General features: G+C 42.6%; 1 protein-coding gene across 39 annotated transcripts in view; it reads left to right on the plus strand.

Annotated features, from left to right (window-relative positions):
* The first annotated feature begins 647 nt into the window (after positions 1 to 647).
* Positions 648 to 24,705, plus strand: part of DHRS7B (dehydrogenase/reductase 7B) — a 64,215-nt gene continuing 40,157 nt past the window's right edge. For 8 of the 39 annotated variants that reach the window (XM_070563692.1, XM_070563713.1, XM_070563698.1 and 5 more), the window contains exon 1: positions 1,051 to 1,124. Coding sequence is in view for 4 of the 39 variants with exons in the window: in XM_070563699.1 (XP_070419800.1) it covers positions 2,827 to 2,906 (80 nt within the window). In the remaining 35 variants the exon portion in view is untranslated. Of the gene's footprint in view, positions 1,309 to 1,328; positions 1,657 to 2,498; positions 2,907 to 24,705 lie in introns of those variants that run through there. The other 31 variants (XM_070563709.1, XM_070563717.1, XM_070563694.1 and 28 more) reach the window with 16 other exon arrangements.

Raw genomic sequence — 24,705 nt, forward strand, 5'->3', positions numbered from 1 at the left:
ACGGATGTTAGCTCAGGGCCAGTCTTCCTCAGCAAAAAGAGGAGGCCTGACAGTAGTTAGCTCAGGGCTAATCTTCCTCAAAAAAAAAACACCAAAAACACCTCCAAAAAACCAAACAAACACCGTAGGCTGTAGTCCTGTGCTAACCAGTAGGGTCTATTTGTATAAAATCCTAGCTGGGAAGTTAGAGTTCTTATACTTGCATTTGACAAAAGATCCAACTCAACCTGGCTACAAAAACATTGGGATTTATCATCTTGCTTCTAGAGTGACTGCAAGCAGGACTGAAGTGTGGGTTGGCTAGTGCAATGGCTGGCAGGCCTAGAAAATTAACCCTAAGAAACTGGCTCCGTCCTGCCGTAAGGACTCAGCATCACGTTGGGTTTGTGAGTGGAATACTCCCATTTTGTGAACTGGCGAATAGGAGTCTGGAGTTTTCAGAACAGTGGAGGGGCCAGGAGAGCGGACGAACGCCTGTGACACCGTCAAAGGCAAACATGCTGCACGGACTATTGGGAAAGGTAGCTGAACACTTAGTGTTTCCGCCGCATGTCCAGATTGCGCGGGTACTCGTGAGCACTTCCACGCTACACTGACGACCAGGGGAGTCGCGGCAGCGCATGTGCAGCGGCCCGGCACCTGCCCGTGGGACCGGGGCGCGCGGCGCTTTGCACGGCGGCCGGCATTTCCGCACGAGCGCGCCGCGCGGCCCGGCGCCGGGGAGCAGGGCGGCTGTGGCCGGCACCCTCTTCCGCTGCACGTCTCTTAAAAACGTATTTGCAGGAGCTGCTTCCACAGGCGGGACGGGAGCCTCGCCCCCACGGCGCCTTCCGCCCCGACGCGGCGCCCCTGTGGGCCTCCGGTCTCGACCCCGCGGCGCGGGGCTGCGCAGAGCTCGGGCCCTCCTCCCTCCGCACTCCGCCGCCCGCGCCCCCCCAGACCGCACGGAAGCCGCGCCCGGCCTCCCGCTTCAGCCGGAAGACGGAGGGCGCGCGCGCTTCAGACCGCCGAGCGGGCCTGCGCGGCGCGGCGGCTGGGATTGGGCGCGGCCGCGGGGCGGGGCGGTGACGTCACTTCCGCGACGGGAGGCGAAGCGAAGGCGGCATGGGCCCCCCGGCGGGCAGGTGCGTCCGAGCGGGAGGGGCGCGGCGGCGAGGCGCGCGCGGGGCCCTGCGGGTGGGACCGGCGGGTGCGGAGGCCGCGGGGACCGGCGCCCCAGCGCCCCGGCCCCGCCGCGCCCTGGCTGTCCTTGGGCGGACGCGCCCACCCTGTGGTTGCGAAGCGTGGCGAGGCGGCGCTCAGCAAACGGTACCCGGGGGCTTGCCCTTCTGTTCCCTTCGGTCTGGTGACTTGGGAAGCTGCTTTTGAAGCAAGTTCTGGCTCCGTATGCGCCTGTGTCCGTGAGCGTGGTGCTTGCTTCTCGGAGTAGAATTGCCAGAAAGTGCTTTTCTCGTCTCCCAACCTGTGTGGAGGGGAAGCAAAGAGGAAGTCAGTTTCTAGCAAAGTGGCAGATGGCGAAAGGAGTCTTTAGCTTGCTGACACAGAGAATTAGCACAACTGATGTAGTTCTTCAGAAGGAGAGGGAGAGGAATTACCTCTTTTAAGCACCCGGCGGAATAACTGCTGTGGATCTCGCTTACTCCTCGCGACAGAAGGGTAAGGTGCGAGCTGGCGCCGTCGCTTCTCAGCAGAGCTCTGGAGGCTGAGATGACACACAGCAAACGATGGGAGAGGCGGGCTTTGAGAACCGGGCCTCTGTGTAAAACCCACTTATTCTAGTGCAGGGGTCGCCTTTGAAGAGGTCCTTGTTAAGTGACTTACGTTGAAAAGGTAATCTGGAGCCTGGCTGTGACAGCTTATCAACGTACAGAGGCCCCCACTGTTCCCTAAGGTAGTGGGGCTTTTATTTCTCCTGAGGCTTGTGAGGAGAGGGATGGAGATGGAAGGAAAGGCTAGGATCGTGACCGTGCCTTGGTCAAGGGTGACCAGTAAGACAGTGCTCCTTCTTGCTGGGATTCCCCAGGATGGCATACTGTAAGGTAGTGGGGCTCCCCGAGAACCTCTGACTGCAGTGTATGTAGTCCTAAGAGGGCTTGCTTTAAGGGAGGGCTTTATAAAAATGGATATATGTAAATTGTGTTTTGCAGATTTAATCCTTTTTAGGAAACAGGGCTATCTAGTTTGTTAAATTACTTTGCCTTGGGACATTTGGAGCTTCTTTGGGATTATGTATTTTCTTCCAGTATGCAGGGTGGGTGGGGGTTTCTTTTATTGTAGAAAAGACAGACTCTGAAAGAACCGTTTGTACTGTTGGAAAGGATCTTTGTTGTAATTTTCTTCTGGGTTGTAGATTGATTAGGGATGTGGTAGGAACAGTAAAACAGGAGTTACCATGTGCTACTGTATGGCATATACTGTGCCATGTAGCCAAGAGGGAAGTACTGTTTTAGTTCCATTGTTACAGATGAAGAAATTGAGGCTCAGAGAAGTTAGATGATGTGTCCAAAGTTGGAAAATCTAAGAGAGACAAAAAGAGGACAAAACAAAGAGGACAAAAACAAAGTCAAAGGGGGATATTGGGAATGTAGAATGCACCAAGAAGAGGGAGGAGGGGACCAGGGGGTGCTGGAGAACACCAGAGGGAAGGGACATTTTCTCCTTACGGTGTGGAGGTTCTTGCTGGGAGGGAAGAGCAATTGTCTTCAAGGCAAAAGCCTGTCGTTTTATCCACGTGTCCTGGGCTAAGGTCAGCACAGCTGGGCTGGGGTCCTCTAGGTCCTGAAGCCTAGGTTTGGAACTCTGCTGCCCCGAAGTACTGGATTCCTGATGTACTTTGCTTCGAAAGAACCTGACGCCGCACACAAGTGTGCAATCCACATAAATGCAAGATCACTTCACATCCAGAGGTATTCTTGGCTTCATAAATGGATCTATTTCAGCGTTCTTTTAGACGTACATTCCTATAGTACACTGAAAATACTCGTTTCATTCAGATTTGCAACTATATGTTTGCACAAACGGAGCTCTGTGCCCTAGGCAGGGGCATGCAGTGTGCCATCCCCACCGGATACACTCCTCTTTTTCTCCACTCTTTAAGAACTCTAATAGTTAATATTTATTGAGTGTTTATTATGTGCCAGGCACTATGCTAAGCATTTTAGTGGATTCTCTCAATCCTCACAATAACTCTGTGAAGTGCGAACAATTATCTTCATTTATGGATAAGGAAATGGGCTCAGAGATGGTAAGAAATTTATCTGAAGGCACAGAGCTAGTCAGAGCAGAGCCAATTCCATGTCACTCCCAAAGCTAGTGCTTATATATGTATTTCATTCCTTCCTTCCTTCAGTTAACGGGTATTTGCCAAACACCTTCTCTGTACCAGCAGTGTGCTAAGTGTGGGGGATACAGTGATGGCCAAAACAGACACAGCCCGTCCTCAAGATGCTTTTAAGTCCAGCAAGGGAGATAGAAAATAAAGAGTTACAAAGTAAATATTAATTACGATTGTGGTGCTTGTGGTACGTGCTGTGGAGGACGGTGGAGGGTGCTGTGAAAATATATAATGGGGTGATTGGCAGCGGGAGGGAGTGAGGAGAGACAGGGGAGGCTTTCCTGAGGAAATAATAATTTAGCTGAGACCTTGAGGACTGAGTTGGAGTTAAATTGGGCAAGGAGAAGCATGAAGAGCTGCAGGGAGAGGGAAGGACATGTGTGAAGCCTCGAGAATAGGAGGCGCTGGTGTCTTGTTACTGAAAGATCTGCATGGCTAAAGGGTCAGACAGAAAACGTGGGTAGGGCTCTTATCCCGAGAGCAGTACTGCTCCCCAGTTTTGGTTTATTTGCTTCTCAGAAGATATAATCAATGCCACAGACCATGTATATTTTTCAGCTCTGATTAGAGTCCAGTCTCCTTCAAACGTGGTTAGACCTCTGGTTAGACCACAGGATGGGGACTGGCGATGAGAGGAGGGTTAAATGCCTAAATGTGAGACTTAATCTGCATTGGTCATTTGCACTGCAAAGCTGAATAGACAGGAGTGCCAGTATTGTTTTTCATCGTATCTGTGTTTGGTTTGCCAAATGGTTTAGCAGACGTTTTTTAGCTCTGCTCTGGTCCAAGCCCTGTGTTAGCGACCTAGGATACAAACATGTTTGAGAGCACTCTTTCTCTACGATGCATGATTTAGTTGATGTTTTATTTGCCTTCCGTTTAAGACGCTCCAGTTTTATCAGCAGTATTCTTCAGCATCTGTTTATCTTGCATCTGCCCTGTGCTAGGGGAGGTTCCAAGTATTTTCGCCATAAGCATCTTTGCTGTAGACGTCTTCGCCGCAAGCATTTTGGCTACAAACTTTTTTACCACATAACTAATTGGCCGTAAGGCAATTTTGCCATAAAAGAGAAAATAACTGGTTGACAGTTTGGTTTCATTTCTCCACTGATGCAGGCTGTATAAATCTTAGCGCTTAATGGTGTATACAGTGGCACAGAGTGGAACCCACGTTTCCCATGGAACTTTGGAATGTCTGTCTGCAGACATGTGACAGTGAGCCAAGAACAGACAGCAGTGCAGAAGGCTTTCACAGTGCAGCGCCACGCTCAGTCACAAACATGCAGGCTGGGCTTGGGAACCTGCTGCCTCTCTCAATGATGGAAGACGTTTTAGCGAAAAAGAAAAAGTGTGATGCCGAATGAGGAGCTACCTCAAGCAAAAACAGTGTAATGCTATAAACAAAAGATTTCGAAGACAAGCACTTAGGTACAACCCACAACATAAAATCGATTGTTTGCACAGTATTGCCATAAATCTGCACACATTTTAAATGTATTCAAATATTTTGCATTTTGCAATAAAGTCTTTTGCTATTCATTTTTCATGTTTTGTTGTGTCCTTTTTAATGTCCCTCTTTATTTTTTGTTTTATCTTTTACAGCAAAATTGCCTTACGGCCAATTAATTATGTGGTGAAAATGTTTGCCTCGAAAATGCTTGCAGCAAAGCTGTCTATGGAAAAGACAGCGAAAATCCTAGACATGGCTAGGAATGTAGCATGAGCAAATAGGCGTGGTCTCTGTCCTCTGTCCCTGTGGAGCTTAAGCTTCCACTTGGGACTGGAGGATGGGGAGTGAGGGAGGGAGTGAGAGAGATGAGGTTGGAGGGGTAGGCAGCGGTCAGCCCACGCAGCCCTCATAGGTCACGCCAAGGATCTGGGGCTGGTCCTGAGAGTGGTGGAGGCCGTTGAAGAGTCTCGGTCAGAGGAGGAGCGCCAGCAGGTCTGTGTTTGTAAAAGACCGCTCGGCCCCTCAGTGGAGGCAGGAGTTGATGGATTTGAGAGCAATGTTGGAGGCAAGATCAACGGGGCTTGGTAATAGGTTCACTGTGGGGTGAAAAGGGAGAGGGAGGTGTCAGGGCTCATTCTTCATTTTCTGGCCTGTGAGACAGGAAATCCTGGCGGGAGAGTTTGGTTCAGTGTGAATAGGACATCTCTGAGAGGATTCATGGGAGATGTGGCAAAGGCAGTGATGCAGAGCACCTGGCACTTGGAGGGCAGGAGTGGTCAGGCTGTAACAGCTCTGCTCAGGGAGGAGGATTTTTCCCGTATTGGAGCCATCAAGACAGGAAAGTGGCAGTGAGGTGGTCCAGTAGAGAGAGTAGAATTTCTTACATTTATGATAGGGAAAAGTTAAAATCTGCCAGCCTAGAAAATGGTCCCACAAATGTGGAAAGAAAATAGTTCTATTATTGAATAATTATTAAGCTAGACTGGGATGCAGCACAGGTAATCTGCTAACGAGATTGCAAAACCAAAAAGGTCCCACCATTTACAGTCCATTCCATACACGGTCTCAAGGTTAATGGTAATGTGTGCTTCTGTAAGAAGACTTGACAGCACCATTTGCTGTCCGAGCTTTCATAGCCGATCCTAAACTCACCTGGTCATTGGGGTGGCCGTCTGTGCTAGTTAATTGCCTTATCTGAAGGAAAAGTAAAAGCTCTCTAATCTCTGTGAGCAGGTGGCCGAGGCGCCTCGCTAGACTCCCGTGGATGGAGCCGAGGCACTGTCCTCCTTGATGCTGGCATTTAGGGGATGGGTCACAAGCCGTTCAGAAGCAAAGCCTGGGTTTTACCAGTAGCTAGAGCTAGCTTATTTAGGCTTTAAAGAGATTGGCGTACATATGAAAGGGTAGGAGGAAGGATTTACAAGTACGGGTTTTTCAAAGAAATGCCCTTAAGAAAAAGGGAGGAAAAAAGATCTCTCTTTTGGCAAAAGGGAAAAGTCAATTTTTTAAATTTCCTTATACTTACAACACAGTAAAATGTTCTACTGAAGCATACACAGTATGGAGATTATTTTGGAGATGATTTTTATTTATTTATTTTTTTTTGAGGAAGATTAGCCTTGAGCTAACTGCTGCCAATCCTCCTTTTTGCTGAGGAAGACTGGCCCTGAGCTAACATCCGTGTCCATCTTCCTCTACTTTATACGTGGGATGCCTGCCACAGCATGGCCTGCCAAGCGGTGCCACGTCCGAATCCGGGATCTGAACTGGCAAACCCCGGGCCACCGAGAATTGGAACATGTGCACTTAACCACTACGCCACCGGGCCGGCCCCTGGAGATGATTTTTAAGTAGGTTCCATGTAGTTGTGCATGGTTAGGACGCCCTCAAGTGGTCAGATCTAGCCCATAATTTCTTGTACATTGATTTAAAGAAAAATGTAGATCCAGATCCTTCTGGTTTCCCGCTAAAACTCTTGACTCTCTGGTAGTTAACCCTCCCAGGACTTGTTTTGTCTTCCTTAATGGCAATAATGTTGTTTCTCACTCCTACCCAGTGTTCAAAAACAAAATTTCACTGAGTAATTTTTTTTTTTTTTTTGCTGAGTAAGATTCGCCCTGGGCTAACATCTGTCACAGTCTTCCTCTATTTTGTATGTGGGTCCCCACCACAGCGTGCCTGTAGATGAGTGGTGTAGGTCCACGCCCGGGAGCCAAACCCAGGCCACCGGAGCGCAGTGTGCCAAACTTAACTACTAGGCCATGGGGCCAGCCCCTCCACTGAGTAAATGTTAAAGATTGATTGGCTTTATCCAGTGGTTCGTGAATCAGGCAGCATCCTGTCTGTATGTAGCAAGTAGAAAGGAGCTCCAAGGAGCTGGACGAAATGAGAGACTTCTCTAAGCAGGAGGGAGTGGGAACAAGGAAGTTACGGTAGAAAAAGTAGCAGAAAGTGGATTGGTTGTGGTGAGGTCACTTCCTTGAGGGGGCGGTAGGGGTCTGTGAGGCAGATGACCTCACTAGTGCTGACCAGGTGCTTCCCGATGGCCTGGTTTAAGAGTCCATTTCTGGGAGAGCTGAAACTGTGATTAAGTCTCAGTTTGGCTTAGCATAAGTGACTTCGTTTGCGGCCTGTTGTCTTGTTTTTAACACCAGTTATACATATGTGAGACCTTTCTTTGGTAGGTAATGTTATGACTTTATTGCAAAAATGAACTCTCTGTTGACATATTCTGGAAGGCTATAAACGTGGGGATGAAAATCGAAATTGAATGGCATGTAAATTTAGGTTGGAAGCGTCTTGCCACCCACCAAGGTAGGAAATTCAACAAATTCTTTTTGATTCTCTCTGAGCTCTCCCATTTCCCTAAGTTCACGGTGAGCTGAGACTCTGCCACTAAACTGCTTCCTGGAGGGAAACGTCTGCTGATGGCAGCTGAGCTGGTTGAACGTCGCTTGCCCGTCGTCAGAGCTTGTCTGCTGTGGTTAGCCCTTATTGAGTGATGTCGTGTGTGTACTGGGAACACTGAGTTTTGAAGGAAGATGTAAATTTTTCCAGGCTTATGTGAGTAGTGCTTAGCAGTTGTTAAATTGGAAACTGTATTTTATGGGTAGGGAAATTGGGGTCCAAAGTGGATAAGTTCTAGCGTGGAACAAGAAGTAAATGGTGGTAGCATTTGGACATTTGACTTTGACTCCAAATCTGTTGCCCCACCACATGGGAGCTGGAGTGATTTGCGTGTCATTTGTAGTGCTTGAGGCCTCGTTTCAGCAATCTAGATTGATGAAAATTCAGGTTTATTGGTTCATTCAGGTTGAGAGGCGAGCGTGCACACTGCAGAAGGACGTCCCACACAGGCAGGCGTTCTCACTCGGCTGCACAGATGGGCGTCAAGGACTGTCTGGGTCTCCTGGGATCCTTCATAATTTACTTGTATAAACTGTGTATGAGCAAAGACAGCAGTACTCAGGTTTTCAAGGAAATCTGTACTGAGAAAAGGTAGAGAACCCCACCACTCTAGTAGGTTTTTCAAAATCTCAATATATGAGTATAAAATTTTTGGTACTTAATTTTTCTCAGATAATGCTTCTTCGACAGTAACTCTCCAAAAAGTTTGTTTAAAAAAATAACATTCAACTGCCACTTTATAGGATAACGTCTGTTACATTTCTTAGTACGTTGCATGTGGTAGAATATGGCACTGTGTAGAAGCATCTCAATGAAAAGGGGAGGAAAAAGGGAAGGTTGCTTTGCTGTTCACTGGCGGATGAGGAGAGAGAAGGAAATTGATCTCGTTAGTCTGGCCATCCTAGGATGACCTGGGCACAGCAAGGAAGAAGATTAATTTGTCTGTTTTCTTTGTTCCTTCTCTTCACCCTTTCTGACATTACCTACCATCTTTCTAGATAGATAACCCAGCAATTATAGTGATAATTGCTATCATTTGTAATCCTTCCTGCAACCGTGTAAGGCAGATATTAGACATATTTTGCAGATGAGGAAACTGGCTGAAATATTAAGTAAGTTGACCAGAGATACTCACAAACTTAGTCTGGTTATTGGTATTTGAACCAGGGTCTGCCTGGTTCCGGTTTGCTATATTAATAAACGTGAAATTATCATTCACACCTCTCATTTATATCTCAATAGAAAAATGGTAGGTGGCAACTTGATCATAGGCAAAAAGCAAGACAGACTTAAATTTAAAGAGAAATTATTTAGTGGGGAGAAAAAACACTGAATTGTAAGAAACAAAATTTGGTTTTGTATTGTGTCAGAAGGAAGGTGTGGCTGACCAACTGTGGCGGCTGACACCAGGCCAAGGGCGCTGGATCAAGTGAGGAAATGTGAATTCTTAGAAGAAAGTTTCACAATGATCTCGTATCTTTTTCTTCTTCCCATAAACTTGAAATTAAGGATAATTGCTTTTTTCCTTCAACATTTTAAATTTAACTTGGCACAGACAACATCTTTTTTTTTTTTTAAGATTGCCACCTGAGCTAACAACTGTTGCCAATCTTCCTTTTTTTTCTTTCTCTTCTTCTCCCCAAAGCCCCCCGGTACATGGTGTTTTATTCTAGTTATAGGTCCTTCTGGTTATGCTATGTGGGACACTGCATCAGCATGCCTTGACAAGTGTTTGTGCCTAAGATCCGAACCTGTGAAACCCTGGGCCACTGAAGCAGGGCGTGTGAGCTTAACCACTCGGCCCCTGGGGCCGGCCCCACAGATAACATCTCACAAGGGATGTCTTTTGAAAGTCCCTGATTGATATGCACTATTTGATGATAAGGCATTCAGATAGGATTTGAGAGATATAATTTCTGTTTAAGTTTGTTTTTATCAGAGTTTTTATTTCCAGCAATAGAAAAAATGCTATTAAAAAGTCCTGGTATGGCAGAGAGGGAAGGTTGGCAAAGCTCTTCAAAACCAACTATAACACAGCACAAAATTGTCGAAAACAACCATTTCAGAAGTCTGGAAATTAACCAAACACATACAAGTTGAGAAGCATTTGTTCATGAAAAACCACTGAATATTAGGTATGACCAAGGGGCGTCTGCGGCCTTCTTGCCTGGGGCTGCTCCCCTCTCATCCCCTTAGCTCCGTCAGTGCAGTAGTTCAGCCAGCACAGGGCAGGTGGTGAAGACCAGCAGTCTCAGTGCTGACGGGGCGAACTGTGTGGAACAAAGGAGACAGCAGAAACCACACCCAGGAGCTTTGTCAATAAGGGTAGTGATCTTGGTGGCAAGTGAGTGGGGAAAGCCAGCAGCTTTGCCAGTCTGAGGTTGTGGCCCTAATTGGGCAAGCGATGGACCAGTCGACTAGCTAGAAATTTGATAGAAGTCTGTGAGTGAGACAGCAATAGACAGGCGTGATAAACTCCCACACATCCCCAATGACGGGGAAGCTACACGTATGAGCGTAGTTGACCCGAGAGGGCCCAGACCATGCACATGTCCCGGGATGGCCTTGTGTACATACAGAGGAGATCTTGAGGGTCTGATGGGAAGTAAAAACTGAGCAGGATTTGAAAATTGCCTGACCTTTGGATATGCTTCCTGTTCCATGCACAGGTCCATCTGCAAAGGGTGGAAGCTGTACTTTTTTGAGGAGTTTGGATGCAAACTCTGACATGCAATTGGTTGGCCACTAAGATATTCAGATATAGAGTTTACCCAGTAGGAATCCGAGCATAAAAATAAGGGGACCGGGGGCCGGCCCGGTGGCACAGCGGTTAAGTTCACATGTTCTGCTTCTCAGTGCCAGGGGTTTGCCTGTTCAGATCCTGGGTGCAGACATGGCACCGCTTGGCAAAAGCCATGCTGTGGTAGGCGTCCCACATATAAAGTAGAGGAAGATGGGCATGGATGTTAGCTCAGGGCTAGTCTTCCTCAGCAAAAAGAGGAGGATCGGCGGCAGATGTTGGGGCTAATCTTCCTCAAAAAAATAAATCATGAATAAAAATAAGAAAAAAACTGAGCAGAGGCATCAATGGCCATTTACTGTGGGTGAGACGAAATCCATAGGTTTAGTACAAGCAGGTTACTAAACAAATAAAAAGCCCAGCAAGGATACCAGTCTCCTTAAGGGAAAATCAGAATCTGGAGTATTTACAATGTAATATCTAAAATGACCAATATTCAACAAAAGAATTCATAAGACCTGAAGAAACAGGAACTGTGACTTCTACTCGGGGGGAGAAAGCAGTCAAGAGAAGCTGAGTGGCCCAGACGTCGGGCTTAGCAGACAAAGCCTCCAGAACAGCTCTTATAGATGTGTTCAAAGAACTGAGGGAAACCACGTTTAAAGGACTAAAGGAAAGTATGACATTGATTCTACAAACAGATAATCTCAATAAAGAGACAGAGCATATAAAAGACAACCAAGTGGAAACTCTGGAGTTGAAAAGTATAATAAATGAAAACTCTTTAGACACACTCAACAACAGATTTGAGATGGTGAAGGAAAGGATGCGTAAACTTGAAAAAGGTTAATAGACATGATCCGATCGTTCCTGAAGAACAGAGAAAACAAAAGTTGGAGACAAATTAACAGCCTCAGACATCTGTGGGACAACATCAAGTCTACCTGCAGTTGGGAGATCCAGAAGGAGAGAGAATGGGGCAGAAAAAATATTTGAAGAAATAATGTCCAAAAAACCTTCCAATCTGATGAAAAACCCTGTGTTAGTTTCCCATTGCTGCTGTAATAAGTTACCACAAACAGTAGCTTAAACCCCCACAAATTTATCATCTTATAGTGCTGGAGGTCAGAAGTCCTGAAATAAACGTGTCAGCAGGGCTGTGTTCCTTCCCGAGGCTCCAGAGGAGAATCTGTTCACTTGCTTTTTGCAGGTTCTGCAGGCCACTGGCATTCTTTAGCTCGGGCCCCTTCCTCACCTTGTTCCAACTTCTACCCCTTTTGTCACATTTACTGTGTGACTCGACCTTCCTGCCTCCCTCTAGTGAGGACTCTTGTGATTATATTGGACTCACCAGATAATGCAGGATCGTCTCCCCTCTCCAGATCTTTAATGTGGTCAGATCTGCAGAGTCCCTTTTACTGTAGAGGTGAGGTGACACACTCAGAGGTCCAGGGACTAGGACGTGGGCGTCTTTGGGGGCTGTTACTCGGGCTGCCATGAACACTTACCTCTGTGTCTAAGAAAGCAACGAATTCCAAGTGGGATAGACACAAAGATTCACAGCTGGATACATCAGAGTAAAACCATTGAAAGCCAAAGATGAAACTTAGAAGCAGTAAGAGAAAAACTCGTCACTTAATGGGGGAACAACTGTGTGATTAATGGCTGACGTCGTGAAGAGTGGTGTCAGAACTCCCAGTTTCCTGTTCAGCATGTAGGGAGCTTAGATGTCGCCCTCTGTCCTAACAAGTGAAAAGCTGAACAAACTGAAAAGTCAACTGATTCTTATTAGATCTGTCAGCATCGTGAGGCTACAGGGCAAACTGCTGCCCCCAAAATCACAGAGACAGGCAGATAAAGAGAAGCACAACTTCCTGGAGCAGAAACCTCTGTGGGAACCAGGACTTGAACTGTAAGTAGCAGATTGCTGGAGGCTCAGTATGGACAAGTCTGAGAGGGAGAAACTCCAGAGGGACCCAGTCCAAAGAGGGCCCCACGCTTGTGTGTGTTTTACCTGTGGGAGCTCTGCCAGGCGTTCACAGTGAACATTGGAGAAAAATCCCCTTGTGCTGCTGGTGGGGGGGGGAAGTAACCATTTTGAAATACATCAGAGCATTCTGTTGTTAACAAGGCCCTCCCTCAGGAGAAACGGTTTTACCAGGGCCTCACCCACCTGGGGACGTAGAAATACTCAACTCCAGCTCCCTCTCGCCATCCGGTCTCACCCAAGGAGGGGAAAAAACCTGAAAAGCACTGGGGCATGGGCTCACAGTCCAGGGGCATAGGGGCACCAGAAGACCAAGACCTAATCGTGGAAATGCAGAATGCTTTCCCTACCCCTGCATTGCTGAAGGCCTGTTTACTGCCGTTCTTTTGAACCAGTACATCATGCCTGCCTTTTTTTTTTTTATTGAGGTCATAATAGTTTACATCAATGTGAAATTTCAGTTGTACATTATTTCTTGTCTGTCACCACATAGGTGCTTCCCTTCACCCACCTGCCCACCCCCACCCCCGTTCCCCTGGTAACCACTGAATTGTTCTCTTTGTCCATGTATTTGTTTATATTCCACATGATGTTTGTGTTTCTCAGTCTGGCTTATTTCACTTAGCATAATTCCCTCCAGGTCCATCCATGTTGTTGCAAATGGGATGAGTTTGCCTTTTTTTCTGGCTGAGTAGTATTCCATTGTGTATATATATATATATATATATATATATATATATATTATCAACACACACACACACACACACACCATATCTTCTTTATCCAATCATCAGTCGATGGGCACTTGGATTTCTTCCACGTCTTGGCTATTGTGAATAGTGCTGCAGTGAACATGGGGGTGTATATGTTGCTTTGGATTGTTGATTTCAAGTTGTTTGGGTAGATACCCAGTAGTGGGATGGCTGGGTCATACGGTAGTTCTATTTTTAGTTTTTTGAGGGATCTCTGTACTGTTTTCCACAGTGGCTGCACCAGTTTGCATTCCCACCAGCAGTGTATGAGGGTTCCCTTTTCTCCACACCCTCTCCATCATTTGTTATTTTTAGTCTTAATGATTATAGCCATTTTAACAGGTGTAAGGTGGTATCTTAGTGTAGTTTTGATTTGCATTTCCCTGATGATTAGTGATGTTGAACATCTTTTCATGTGTTTATTGGCCATCGGTATATCTTCTTTGGAAAATGTCTGCTCCTACCCTCTGCGCATTGTTTGATCGGGCTGTTTGTTTTTTTGTGGTTCACTTGTGTGAGTTCTTTATATATTATGGAGATTAACCCCTTGTTGGGTATATGATTTGCAAATATTTTCTCCCCATTGGTAGGTTGTCTCTTTGTTTTGATCCTAGTTTCTTTTGCCTTGCAGAAGCTCTTTAATCTGATGAAGGCCCCCTTGTTTATTTTTTCTTTTGTTTCCCTTGTCTGAGAAGACATGATATTCAAAAAGATCCTCTTAAGTTCAATGTCAAAGAGTGTACTACCTGTATTATCTGCCGGGAGTTTTATGGTTTCAGGTCTTACCTTCAAGTCTTTGATCCATTTTGAGTTTATTTTTGTGTATGGCGTAAGATAGTGGTCTTTCATTCTTTTCCATGTGGCTGTCCAGTTTTCCCAACATGACTTACTGAAGAGACTATCTTTTCCCCATTGTATGTTCTCAGCTCCTTTGTCGAAGATGAGCTGTCCATAGATGTTCAGTTTTATTTCTGGGCTTTCAGTTCTGTTTCATTGATCTGTGTGCCTGTTTCTGTACCAGTACTATGCCGTTTTGATCACTATGGCTTTGTAGTACATTTTGAGGTCAGGGATTGTGATGCCTCTAGCTTTGTTCTTTTTTCTCAAGATTGCTTTACAATTTGGGGTCTTTGGTTGCCCCATATGAATTTTAGGATTCTTTGTTCTATTTCCATGAAGAATGTCATTGGGATTCTGATTGGGATTGCACTGAATCTGTAGATTGCTTTGGGTTGTATGAACATTTTAACTATGTTTATTCTTCCAATCCATGTGCATGGAATCTCTTTCCATCTCTTTTTGTCATTATCAATTTCTTTCAGTAATGTTTTATAGTTTTCATTGTATAAGTCCTTCACCTCTTTGGTTAAATTTCTTCTTGGGTACTTTATTCTTTTAGTTGCGATTGTAAATGGAATTGTATTCTTGAGTTCTCTTTCTGTAAGTTTGTTTTTAGAGTATAAAAAAGCAACTGATTTTTGTAAGTTGATTTTGTACCCTGCAACTTTACTAGTAGTTGTTACTTATTTCTAATAGTTTTTGATAGATTCTTTATGGTTTTCTACATATGAGATCATGTAGTCAGCAAACAGTGAGAGTTTCACTTCTTCACTCTCTATTTGGATTCCTTTTATTCCTTCCTCTTGCCTAATTGCTCTGGACAAAACCTCCAGTACTGTGTTGAATAAGAGTGGTGATAGTGGGCATCCTTGTCTTGTTCCTGTTCTCAGGGGAATGGTGTTCAGTTTTTGCCCATTGAGTATGATGTTGGCTGTTGGTTTGTCATATATGGCCTTTATTTTTTTTTTTTAATTTTTTTTATTGAGTTATTGATAGGTTACAATCTTGTGAAATTTCAATTGTACATTAATGTTTGTCAGTCATGTTGTAGGTGCACCACTTCACCCTTTGTGCCCACCCCCCACCCCATCTTTCTGCTGGTATCCACTAAACTGTTCTTGGTCCATAGTTTTAAATTCCTCATATGAGTGGAGTCAAACACAGATTATCTTTCTCTCGCTGGCTTATTTCACTTAACATAATTCTCTCAAGGTCCATCCATGTTATTGCAAATGGAATGATTTTGTTCTGTTTTGCAGCTGAGTAGTATTCCATTGTATATATGTACCACATCTTCTTTATCCATTCGTCTGTTGATGGGCGCTTAGGTTGCTTCCATGTCTTGGCTATTGTAAACAGTGCTGCAATAAACATTGGGGTGCACAGGACTTTTGGGATTGCTGACTTCAGGCTCTTTGGATAAATACCCAGTAGTGGGATGGCTGGATCGTATGGTAGTTCTATTTTTAGTTTTTTGAGGAATCTCCATACTGTTTTCCATAGTGGCTGCACAAGTTTGCATTCCCACCAGCAGAGTATGAGGGTTCCTTTTTCTCCGCAACCTCTCCAACATTTGTTGCTATTTGTTTTAGATATTTTTGTCATTCTAACGGGTGTAAGGTGATATCTTAGTGTAGTTTTGATTTGCATTTCCCTGATGATCAGCGATGATGAGCATCTTTTCATGTGCCTATTGGCCATCAGTATATCTTCTTTGGAGAAATGTCTGTTCATGTCTCCAGCCCATTTTTTGATTGGGTTGTTTGATGTTTTGTGGTTGAGTTGCGAGAGTTCTTTATATATTAAGGATATTAAGATATATGGCCTTTATTATGTTGAGGTAATTTCCTTCTATCCCCATTTTGTTAAGAGTTTTTATCATAAATGGCTGTTGGATCTTGTCAGATGCTTTCTCTGCATCAATTAAGATGATCATGTGGTTTTTATTCCTCAATTTGTTGATGTGGTGTATCACGTTGATTGATTTGTGGATGTTGAACCATCCCTGTGTCCCTGGTGTGAATCCCACTTCATCATGGTGTATGATCTTTTTGATGTGTTGCTGTGTTCAGGTTGCCAATATTTTTTTGAGGACTTTTGCATCTATGTTCACCAGCAGTATTGGCCTGTAGTTTACGTTTTTTGTGTTGTCCTTGTCAGACTTTGATATCAGAGTGATGTTGGCATCATAGAATGTGTTAGGAAGTGTTCTGTCTTCCCTCATTTTTTGGAATAGCTTGAGAAGGATAGGTATTAAATCCTCTCTGAAAGTTTGGTAGAATTCTCCAGGGAAGCTGTCTTGGTCCTGGGCTTTTATCCTTTGGGATGCTTTTGATTACTGTTTCAATCTCTTTACTTGTGATTGATCTATTCAGATTATCTGTTTCTTCTTGATTCAGCTTTGGGAGGTAGTAAGAGTCTAAGAATTTATCCATTTTCTCTAGGTTATCCATTTTGTAGGCATATAGTTTTTCATAGTATTCTCTTATAATCCGTTGTATTTCTGTGGTGTCTGTTGTTATTTCTCCTCTTTCATTTCTAATTTTGTCTATCTGAGCTTTCCCTTTGTCTTTGTAAGTCTGACTAGGGGTTTGTCAATTTTATTTATCTTCTCAAAGAACCAGCTCTTTGTTTCATTGATCCTTTCTGCTGCCTTTTTTTTCCAATAGCATTTATTTCTGCTGTGATTTTTATTATTTCTCTCCTTCTCTGACTTTGGGCTTTGTTTGTTCTTCTTTCTCTAATTCAGTTAGGTGTAGTTTGAGATTGCTTATTTGGAATTTTTCTTGTTTGTTAAGGTGTGCCTGTATTGTGATTAATTTACCTCTTAATAAGGCTTTTGGTGCATCCCGTATGTGTTTGTTTGGTATGTTATCATTTTCATTTGTGTCCAGAATTTTTTTATTTCTCCTTTACTTTCTTCAGTGATCCATTGCTTGTTCAATAGCCTGTTGTTTAGTCTCCATATCTTTGTCCCTTCCTGAGCTTTTTTCTTTTTTCTTTTCTTTTTTTTTTTTTGAGGAAGATTAGCCCTGAGCTAACTACTGCCAATCTTTCTCTTTTTGCTGAGGAAGACTGACCCTGACCTAACATCCATGCCCATCTTCCTCTGCTTTATACATGGGATGCCTACCACAGCATGGCTTTTGCCAAGCGGTGCCATGTCTGCACTCAGGATCCGAACCGACAAACCCCAGGCCGCTGAGAAGCAGAACATGCGAACTTAACCGCTGCACCACTGGGCCAGCCTTATCAGTTTTTTTCTTGTAATTAATTTCTAGCTCTCTAGCATTGTGGTCAGAAAAGATGCTTGTTATTATTTCAATTTTCTTAAATTTATTGAGGCTTGTGTTGTTTCTCAACATGTAGTCTTTCCTTGATAATGTTCCATGTGCACTTGAGAAGAATGTGTATTCTGCTGTTTTTGGATGGAGTGTTCTGTATATGTCTGTTAAGTCCAACTGGTTTAGCTTTTCATTTAATTCCACTGTTTCCTTGTTGATTTTCTGTCTGGATGATCTGTCCATTGATGTGTGTGGAGTGTTGATGTCCCCTGCTATTATTGTGTTATTATTAATATCTTCTTTTAAGTTTGTTAATAGTTGCTTTATGAACTTTGGTGCTCCTGTGTTGGGCAGGTAGATATTTATAAGCCTTATTTATTCTTGATGGAGTGTCCCTTTGATCATTATATATTGCCCCCTTTATCTCTCTTTACCTGTCTTATCTTGAAGTCTAGTTTGTCTGCTATAAGTATTGTGATGCCTGCTTTCTTTTGTTTGCCATTAGCTTTGAGTATCGTCTTCCATCCCCTCACTCTGAGCCTGTGTTTGTCATTGGAACTGAGATGTGTTTCCTGGAGGCAGCATATTGCTGGGTCTTGTTCTTTAATCCATCTCGCCACTCTGTGTCTTTTTATTGGAGAATTCAGTCCATTTACGTTTAGGGTGATTATTGATATATAAGGGCTTAATGCTGCCATTTTATGACTCGCTTTCTGGTTCACCTGCATTTCCTTTGTTTCTCGTCCTGTGTGTTTTTGTCTACCCATTGAATTATGTAGTTTCTTATCTGGTGTTTCTTTGTTTTCTCCTTATTTATTCTTTGTGTCTCTGTTCTGCTTTTTTGTTTAGTGGTTACCCTGAGGTTTCTATTCAGAATCTCGTGTATAAGATAGTCCATATTCTGATGGATTATTGTTTCCTTAGTCTAAATCGATTCAGTCCCTTTCCTCCTCCCCTCCTAAGTTGTTTTTCTCACATCTTATTCCATCTTGTATTGTGAGTTTGTGGTTAAAATGACAGGATTGTCTTTGTTTTTGGTGTTTTGCTTCCCTTTAGCTTAATGCTGTACTTGAGTATTTGCTATCCTATTCTGATTCTGTCTACCAACTTATCTCCTTACTCTGTGTTTTGTGACCCTTTTCTCCCTTTTTTTTTTCAAGTATGAGAGCCTTCTTGAGGATTTCTTGTGGGGTGGGGGAGGTCTCATGGCTAAGAACTCTCTTAGCTTTTGTTTGTCTGGGAAATTTTTTATTTCTCTATTGTATCTGAAGGATATTTTTCTGGATACAGTATTCTTCGCTGAAAAACTTAATCTTTCAAAGATTTGAATGTGTCATTCCATTCTCTCCTAGCTTGTAAGGTTTCTGCAGAGAAATTAGCTGAAAGCCTGATAGGGGTTGCTTTGTAGGTTATTTTCTTCTGCCTTGCTGCCCTTAGTATTCTTTCTTTGTCATTCATTTTTGCCAGTTTTACTACTATGTGCCTTGCAGTAGGTCTTTCTACGTTGACATATCTAGGAGATCTGGAATCCTCTTCTCCATGGATTTCCATCTCTTTCCCAAGGTTTGGGAAGTTCTCTGCTATTATTTCTTTGAACACGCTTTCTGCTCCATTCTCCTTTTCTTCTTCTTCTTGAATACCTATAATTCTTATGTTGCATTTCCTAATTGAGTCGGGTATTTCTTCGAGACTTTCTTCATTTCTTTATAGTCTTAGTTCTCTCTCTTCCTCGGTCTGGAGCATTTCAACATGTTTATCTTCGATTATGCTGATATGCTTCTCTATGATGTCCACTTGAGCAAGGAGGGAATCCATATTTTGTTTGATCTCTTGCATTGTGTCTTTTATCTGTAATATTTCTGATTGATTCTTCTTTATAGTTTCAATCCCTTTTGTGAAGTTGCTCCTGAACTCATCAAATTGTTTCTCTAGATTGTCTTTTATCTTGTTGAGTTTTTTGATGATAGCTATTTTGAGTTCTCTGTCATTTAGATTACATATTTCTGTGTCCTCCGGCCTGAATTCTGGGTACTTGTCATTTTCTCTCTGGTCTGGAGATTTGATATAATTTTTGATATTGCTAGAGGAGGTGGTTTGGTTCTTACACATTCTGATGTTATTTGGTTGCAGTTACCACCTGTTTCCACTGGGTGGGAGTCGAGAGCCACGTATTCTTAGCCCTCTGCCTTCAGCCAAGATCCCAGGCAGTGGAGTGGGCACGGTGCGGTTGGGGGAGAGGTGCTTTATCCTGCATGCACTCTGGGCTTTCCCATTCTGCTCTCACTGTCTTCTCTCCTGTGGTATTGGCTTGATGAGGTGCTCCCCAGGGCTCTTGCCCCAGTAGAGGGCTTCCCTCTAGGCTGCATGCACCCACGGGGTCCTTGATGTTCCCGCAAACGAATGTCCCCTCCCCATTCCTTCCTTCTGGGAGGTCTCCTGCAGTCGCAATCACAGTGTTTAGGGGAGAGAGCACAGATCTCTCCTGCCCTGTTCCAGCTCCTCCAAGGGGGCCTCCAGCCTCTCTGCCCTCCAGTGTGTGGCTGTGTGTCTCTTTGATGTTTCTGTCTTGAGTTAGGATGTCCTCTGTTGGAGTATGAATGTCCCTTTTCGTTGTATTTTGGAGGGGAGAGAGTCCTAGGCAAGTCCACTCTGCCATGATGCTGACGTCACTCGTGCCTGCCTTTTAAGAAAACATTACAAGGCATGCTGACAGGCAAGAAGCACAGTTTGAAGAGACTGAACAAGCGTGAGAACCAGAGTCAGATATGGCAGGGAAGTGGGAATTGCCAGACTAGGAATTTAAAAAAACAACAAAACTAGGATTAACATGATAAAGACTCTAATTGGAAAGTAGACAACGTACAAGAACAGATGGATAATGTAAGCAGAGAGAAGGAAAATTTAGGAAAGGATAAAGAAGAAAAGCTAGAGATGAAAAACACTCTCAGAGAAATGAAGACTGTCTTTGACGGGCTCAGTAGTAGATTGGGCATGACTGAGGAAAGAATCTCTGAGCGTGAGCATATGACAATAGAAACTTCCAAAACTAAAAAACAAAAAGACAGAATATCCAAGAGCTGTGAAACAACTACAATAGATGTAACATATGCACATTGGGAATACAAGGAGGAAAAGAAGGAACAAAACGGAAGCAATATTTGAAGCAATAGTGATTGAGAATGTCCTCAGATTAATCCGAGACTCCAAACCACAGATCCAGGAAGCTCAAAAACACCAATTGAGATAATGCTGCAAAAAACCACACCTAGGCATAACATAGTCAAACTTCGGAAAGTCAGAGATAAGGAAAAAATCCTTGCCACAATCAGAAGGACCCACAACTAAAATATACAACTATGTACTGGGGGCATTGGGGGAGAAAAAAGCAGGAAAAAAAAAAAAGATTGGCAACAGTTGTTAGCTCAGGTGCCAATCTTTAAAAAAAAATCCTAAAAGAAGCCAAAAGAAAAAAAACACCTGAGAGGAGCAAAGATAAGAAATACGTCTGACTTCTCCACAGAAACTATGCAAGCAAAAACAGAGTGGCATGAAATATTTAAAGTGTTAAGAGAAAAAAGCCTATCAGTGTAGAATTCTGTGCCCTGGGAAATTATCCTTCAAAAGTAAAGGAGAAATAAATACTTTGAGACAAAAAAAAAAAAATTGAGTAAATTTGTTGCTGGTAGACCTGCCTTGTGAGAAATGTTAAAAGAAGTTCTTCAGAGATAAGCAAAATGATGTAGGTCAGAAACTCAGATCTTCATAAAGAAAGGAAGCGTGTTGGTGAAAGGATAAGTGAAAATAAAGTAAAAACTTTTATTTTCTTATTCTTAATTCACCTAACAGTTCACAATTTGCTCAAAATAATAATTGGAACAATGTATTCAATATATGTATATGTGTGTGTGTGTAGAATAGAAAAACATTTGTACTCTATGTATATACATACCTGCACACATATGTATGCTTATGTGTAAGCAGAATGAATGACAGCAATGATAGGAGAAACGAGAGAAGTGAGTTAGGAGTATTTTGTTACTTGCATTCCCTGTGAAGTGGTGCAGTGTTATTTGAAAGTGGGCTTGGGTTAGTTGTAAATGTAGACTGCATTCTCTAGGGCAACCAGTAAAAAAGTTATAAAAAGAAGCATAATTGATATATTAAGAAAGGAGAGGAAAATGGAATCATATAAACGCTTAATTAAAACAACAAGAGGTAGAAAAGTGTGGGTGATAAAAACAGGAATGAAGAACAAGGACAACAAACAGAAAACAGTAACAAATATGGTAGATACTAATCTAACTATATCAGTAATCACTGTAAACATAAATGGTCTAAATATGCCAATTAAAAGACAGAGATTGTCAGAGTGGATCAAAAATTAAGACCCAACAATATGTTGTCTACAAGAAACCCACTTTAAATATAAAGACATATATAGATTAAAATAAAGGGATAGGAAAAGATATACCATGCTAACACTAATCAAAAGATGGCAGGAGTAGCTATATTAATTTCAGACAGAGCAGACTTTTGAGTAAGGAAAGTCATCAGGACTAAGGAAGGACATTACATAATGATAAAGGTATCATTACTCTAAGAAGACATAACATTCCTTAATGTGTGTGCACCTAACAGCAGAGTGACAACATACATGAGGCAAAAACCGATAGAACTACAAAGAGAAGTAGATGAATCCAGTATTATAATTGGAGACTTCAACACCCCTCTATGAGAAATGGACAGATCCAGCAGGCAGATAATCAATAAGGACATATTTGACACAATAATAGTAGGGGAGCTCAACACCCCACTCACATCAATGGACAGATCATCCAGACAGAAAATCAACAAGGAAATAGTGGAGCCAAATGAAAAACTAAAACAATTGGACTTAATAGACATATATAGATCACTTCACCCTGAAAGAGCTGAATACACATTCTTCTCAAGTGCACATGGAGCATTCTCTAGGATAGACCATATGTTGGGAAACAAGGCAAGCCTCTACAAATTTAAAAACATTGAAATAATAAGCATCTTCTCAGATCATAGTGCTATAAGGCTAGAAATTAATTACAAGAAAAAAGCTGAGAAAGGCACAAAGATGTGGAGACTAAACAACACACTACTGAACAAGCAATGGATCATTGAAGAAATTAAAGAAGAAATAAAAAAATACCTGGAAACAAATGAAAATGATAGCATGCCATACCAACTCATATGGGATACAGCAAAAGCTGTGTTAGGAGGAAAATTCATCGCAATACAGGCACATCTTAACAAACAAGAAAAATCCCAAATAAGCAACCTTAAAGCACACCTAACTAAACTAGAGAAAAAAGAACAAATGAAGCCCAAAGTCAGCAGAAGGAGAGAAATAATAAAAATCAAAGCAGAAATAAATACTATTGAAACGAAAAAGGCAGTAGAAAGGATCAATGAGACAAAGAGCTGGTTTTTTGAGAAGACAAATAAAATTGACAAACCACTAGCCAGACTTACAAAGAAAAAAAGGGAGAAAGCTCAAATAAACAAAATCAGAAATGAGCGAGCAGAAATAACAACAGACTCTGCAGAAATACAACAGATTATAAGAGAACACTGCAAAAAACTATATGCCAACAGAATGGATAACCTAGAGGAAATGGATAAATTCTTGGACTCCTACAATCTCCCAAAGCTCACTCAAGAAGAGGCAGACAATTTGAACAGACCAATCACAAGGAAAGAGATTGAAACACCAATCAAAAACATCCCAAAGAATAAAACCCCAGGACCAGATGGCTTTCCTGGGGAATTCTACCAAACTTTCAGAGAGGATTTAATGCCTATCCTTTTCAAGCTATTCCAAAAAATTAGGGAAGATGGAACACTTCCTAACACATTCTATGAGGCCAGCATCACGCTGATACCAAAACCTGACAAGGACACCACGAAAAAAGAGAACTACAGGCCAATATCACTGATGAACATAGATGCAAAAATTCTAAACAAAATTTTGGCAACCAGCATTCAGCAATTCATCAAAAGAATCATACATCATGATCAGGTGGGATTCATACCAGGGACACAGGGATGGTTCAACATCCGCAAATCAATCAACGTGATACACCACATCAACAAACTGAGGAATAAAAACCACATGATCATCTCAATAGATGCAGAGAAGGCATTTGACAAGATCCAACAGCCATTTATGATAAAAACTCTGAACAAAATGGGCATAGAAGGAAACTACCTCAACATAATAAAGGCCATATACGACAAACCCATAGCCAACATCATACTCAATGGGCAAAAACTGAATGCCATCCCCCTGAAAATAAGAACGAGACAAGGATGCCCTCTATCACCACTCTTATTTAACATAGTACTGGAGGTCCTGGCCAGAGCAATCAGGCAAGAAAAAGGAATAAAAGGAATCCAAATAGGGAGGGAAGAAGTGAAACTCTCGCTGTTTGCAGACAACATGATCTTATATATAGAAAACCCCAAAGAATCCATTGGAAAACTGTTAGAAGTAATCAACAACTACAGCAAAGTTGCAGGGTATAAAATCAATTTGCATAAATCAGTAGCATTTCTATATTCCAGTAATGAACCAACATTAAAAAAACTCAAGAATACAATACCATTCACAATCGCAACAAAAAGAATAAAATACCTTGGGGTAAATTTAACTAAGGAAGTGAAGGACTTATATAATGAAAATTACAAGGCCTTTCTGAGAGAATTGGATGACGACATAAGGAGATGGAAAGACATTCCATGTACATGGATTGGAAGAATAAACATAGTTAAAATGTCCGTTCTACCTAAAACAATCTACAGATTCAACGCCATCCCAATCAGAATCCCAATGACATTCTTTACAGAATTAGAACAAAGAATCCTGAAATTCATATGGGGCAACAAAAGACCCCGAATTTCTAAAGCAATCCTGAGAAAAAAGAACAAAACGGGAGGCATCACAATCCCTGACTTCAAAACATACTACAAAGCTACAGTAATCAAAACAGCATGGTACTGGTACAAAAGCAGATGCACAGATCAATGGAACAGAATTGAAAGCCCAGAAATAAAACCACACATCTATGGACAGCTTATCTTTGACAAAGGAGCTGAGGGCATACAATGGAGAAAAGAAAGTCTTTTCAACAAATAGTGCTGGGAAAACTGGAAAGCCACATGTAAAAGAATGAAAATTGACCATTCTTTTTCACCATTCACCAAAATAAACTCAAAATGGATCAAAGACCTAAAGGTGAGACCTGAAACCTTAAGGCTTCTGGAAGAAAACGTAGGCAGTACACTCTTTGACATCAGTATTAAAAGGATCTTTTCAGACACCATGCCTTCTCAGAGAAGGGAAACAATAGAAAGAATAAACAAATGGGACTTCATCAGA

This window comes from Equus przewalskii, chromosome 10 (genome assembly GCF_037783145.1).
Source record: "Equus przewalskii isolate Varuska chromosome 10, EquPr2, whole genome shotgun sequence".
Classification (NCBI taxonomy): Eukaryota; Metazoa; Chordata; class Mammalia; order Perissodactyla; family Equidae; genus Equus; species Equus przewalskii.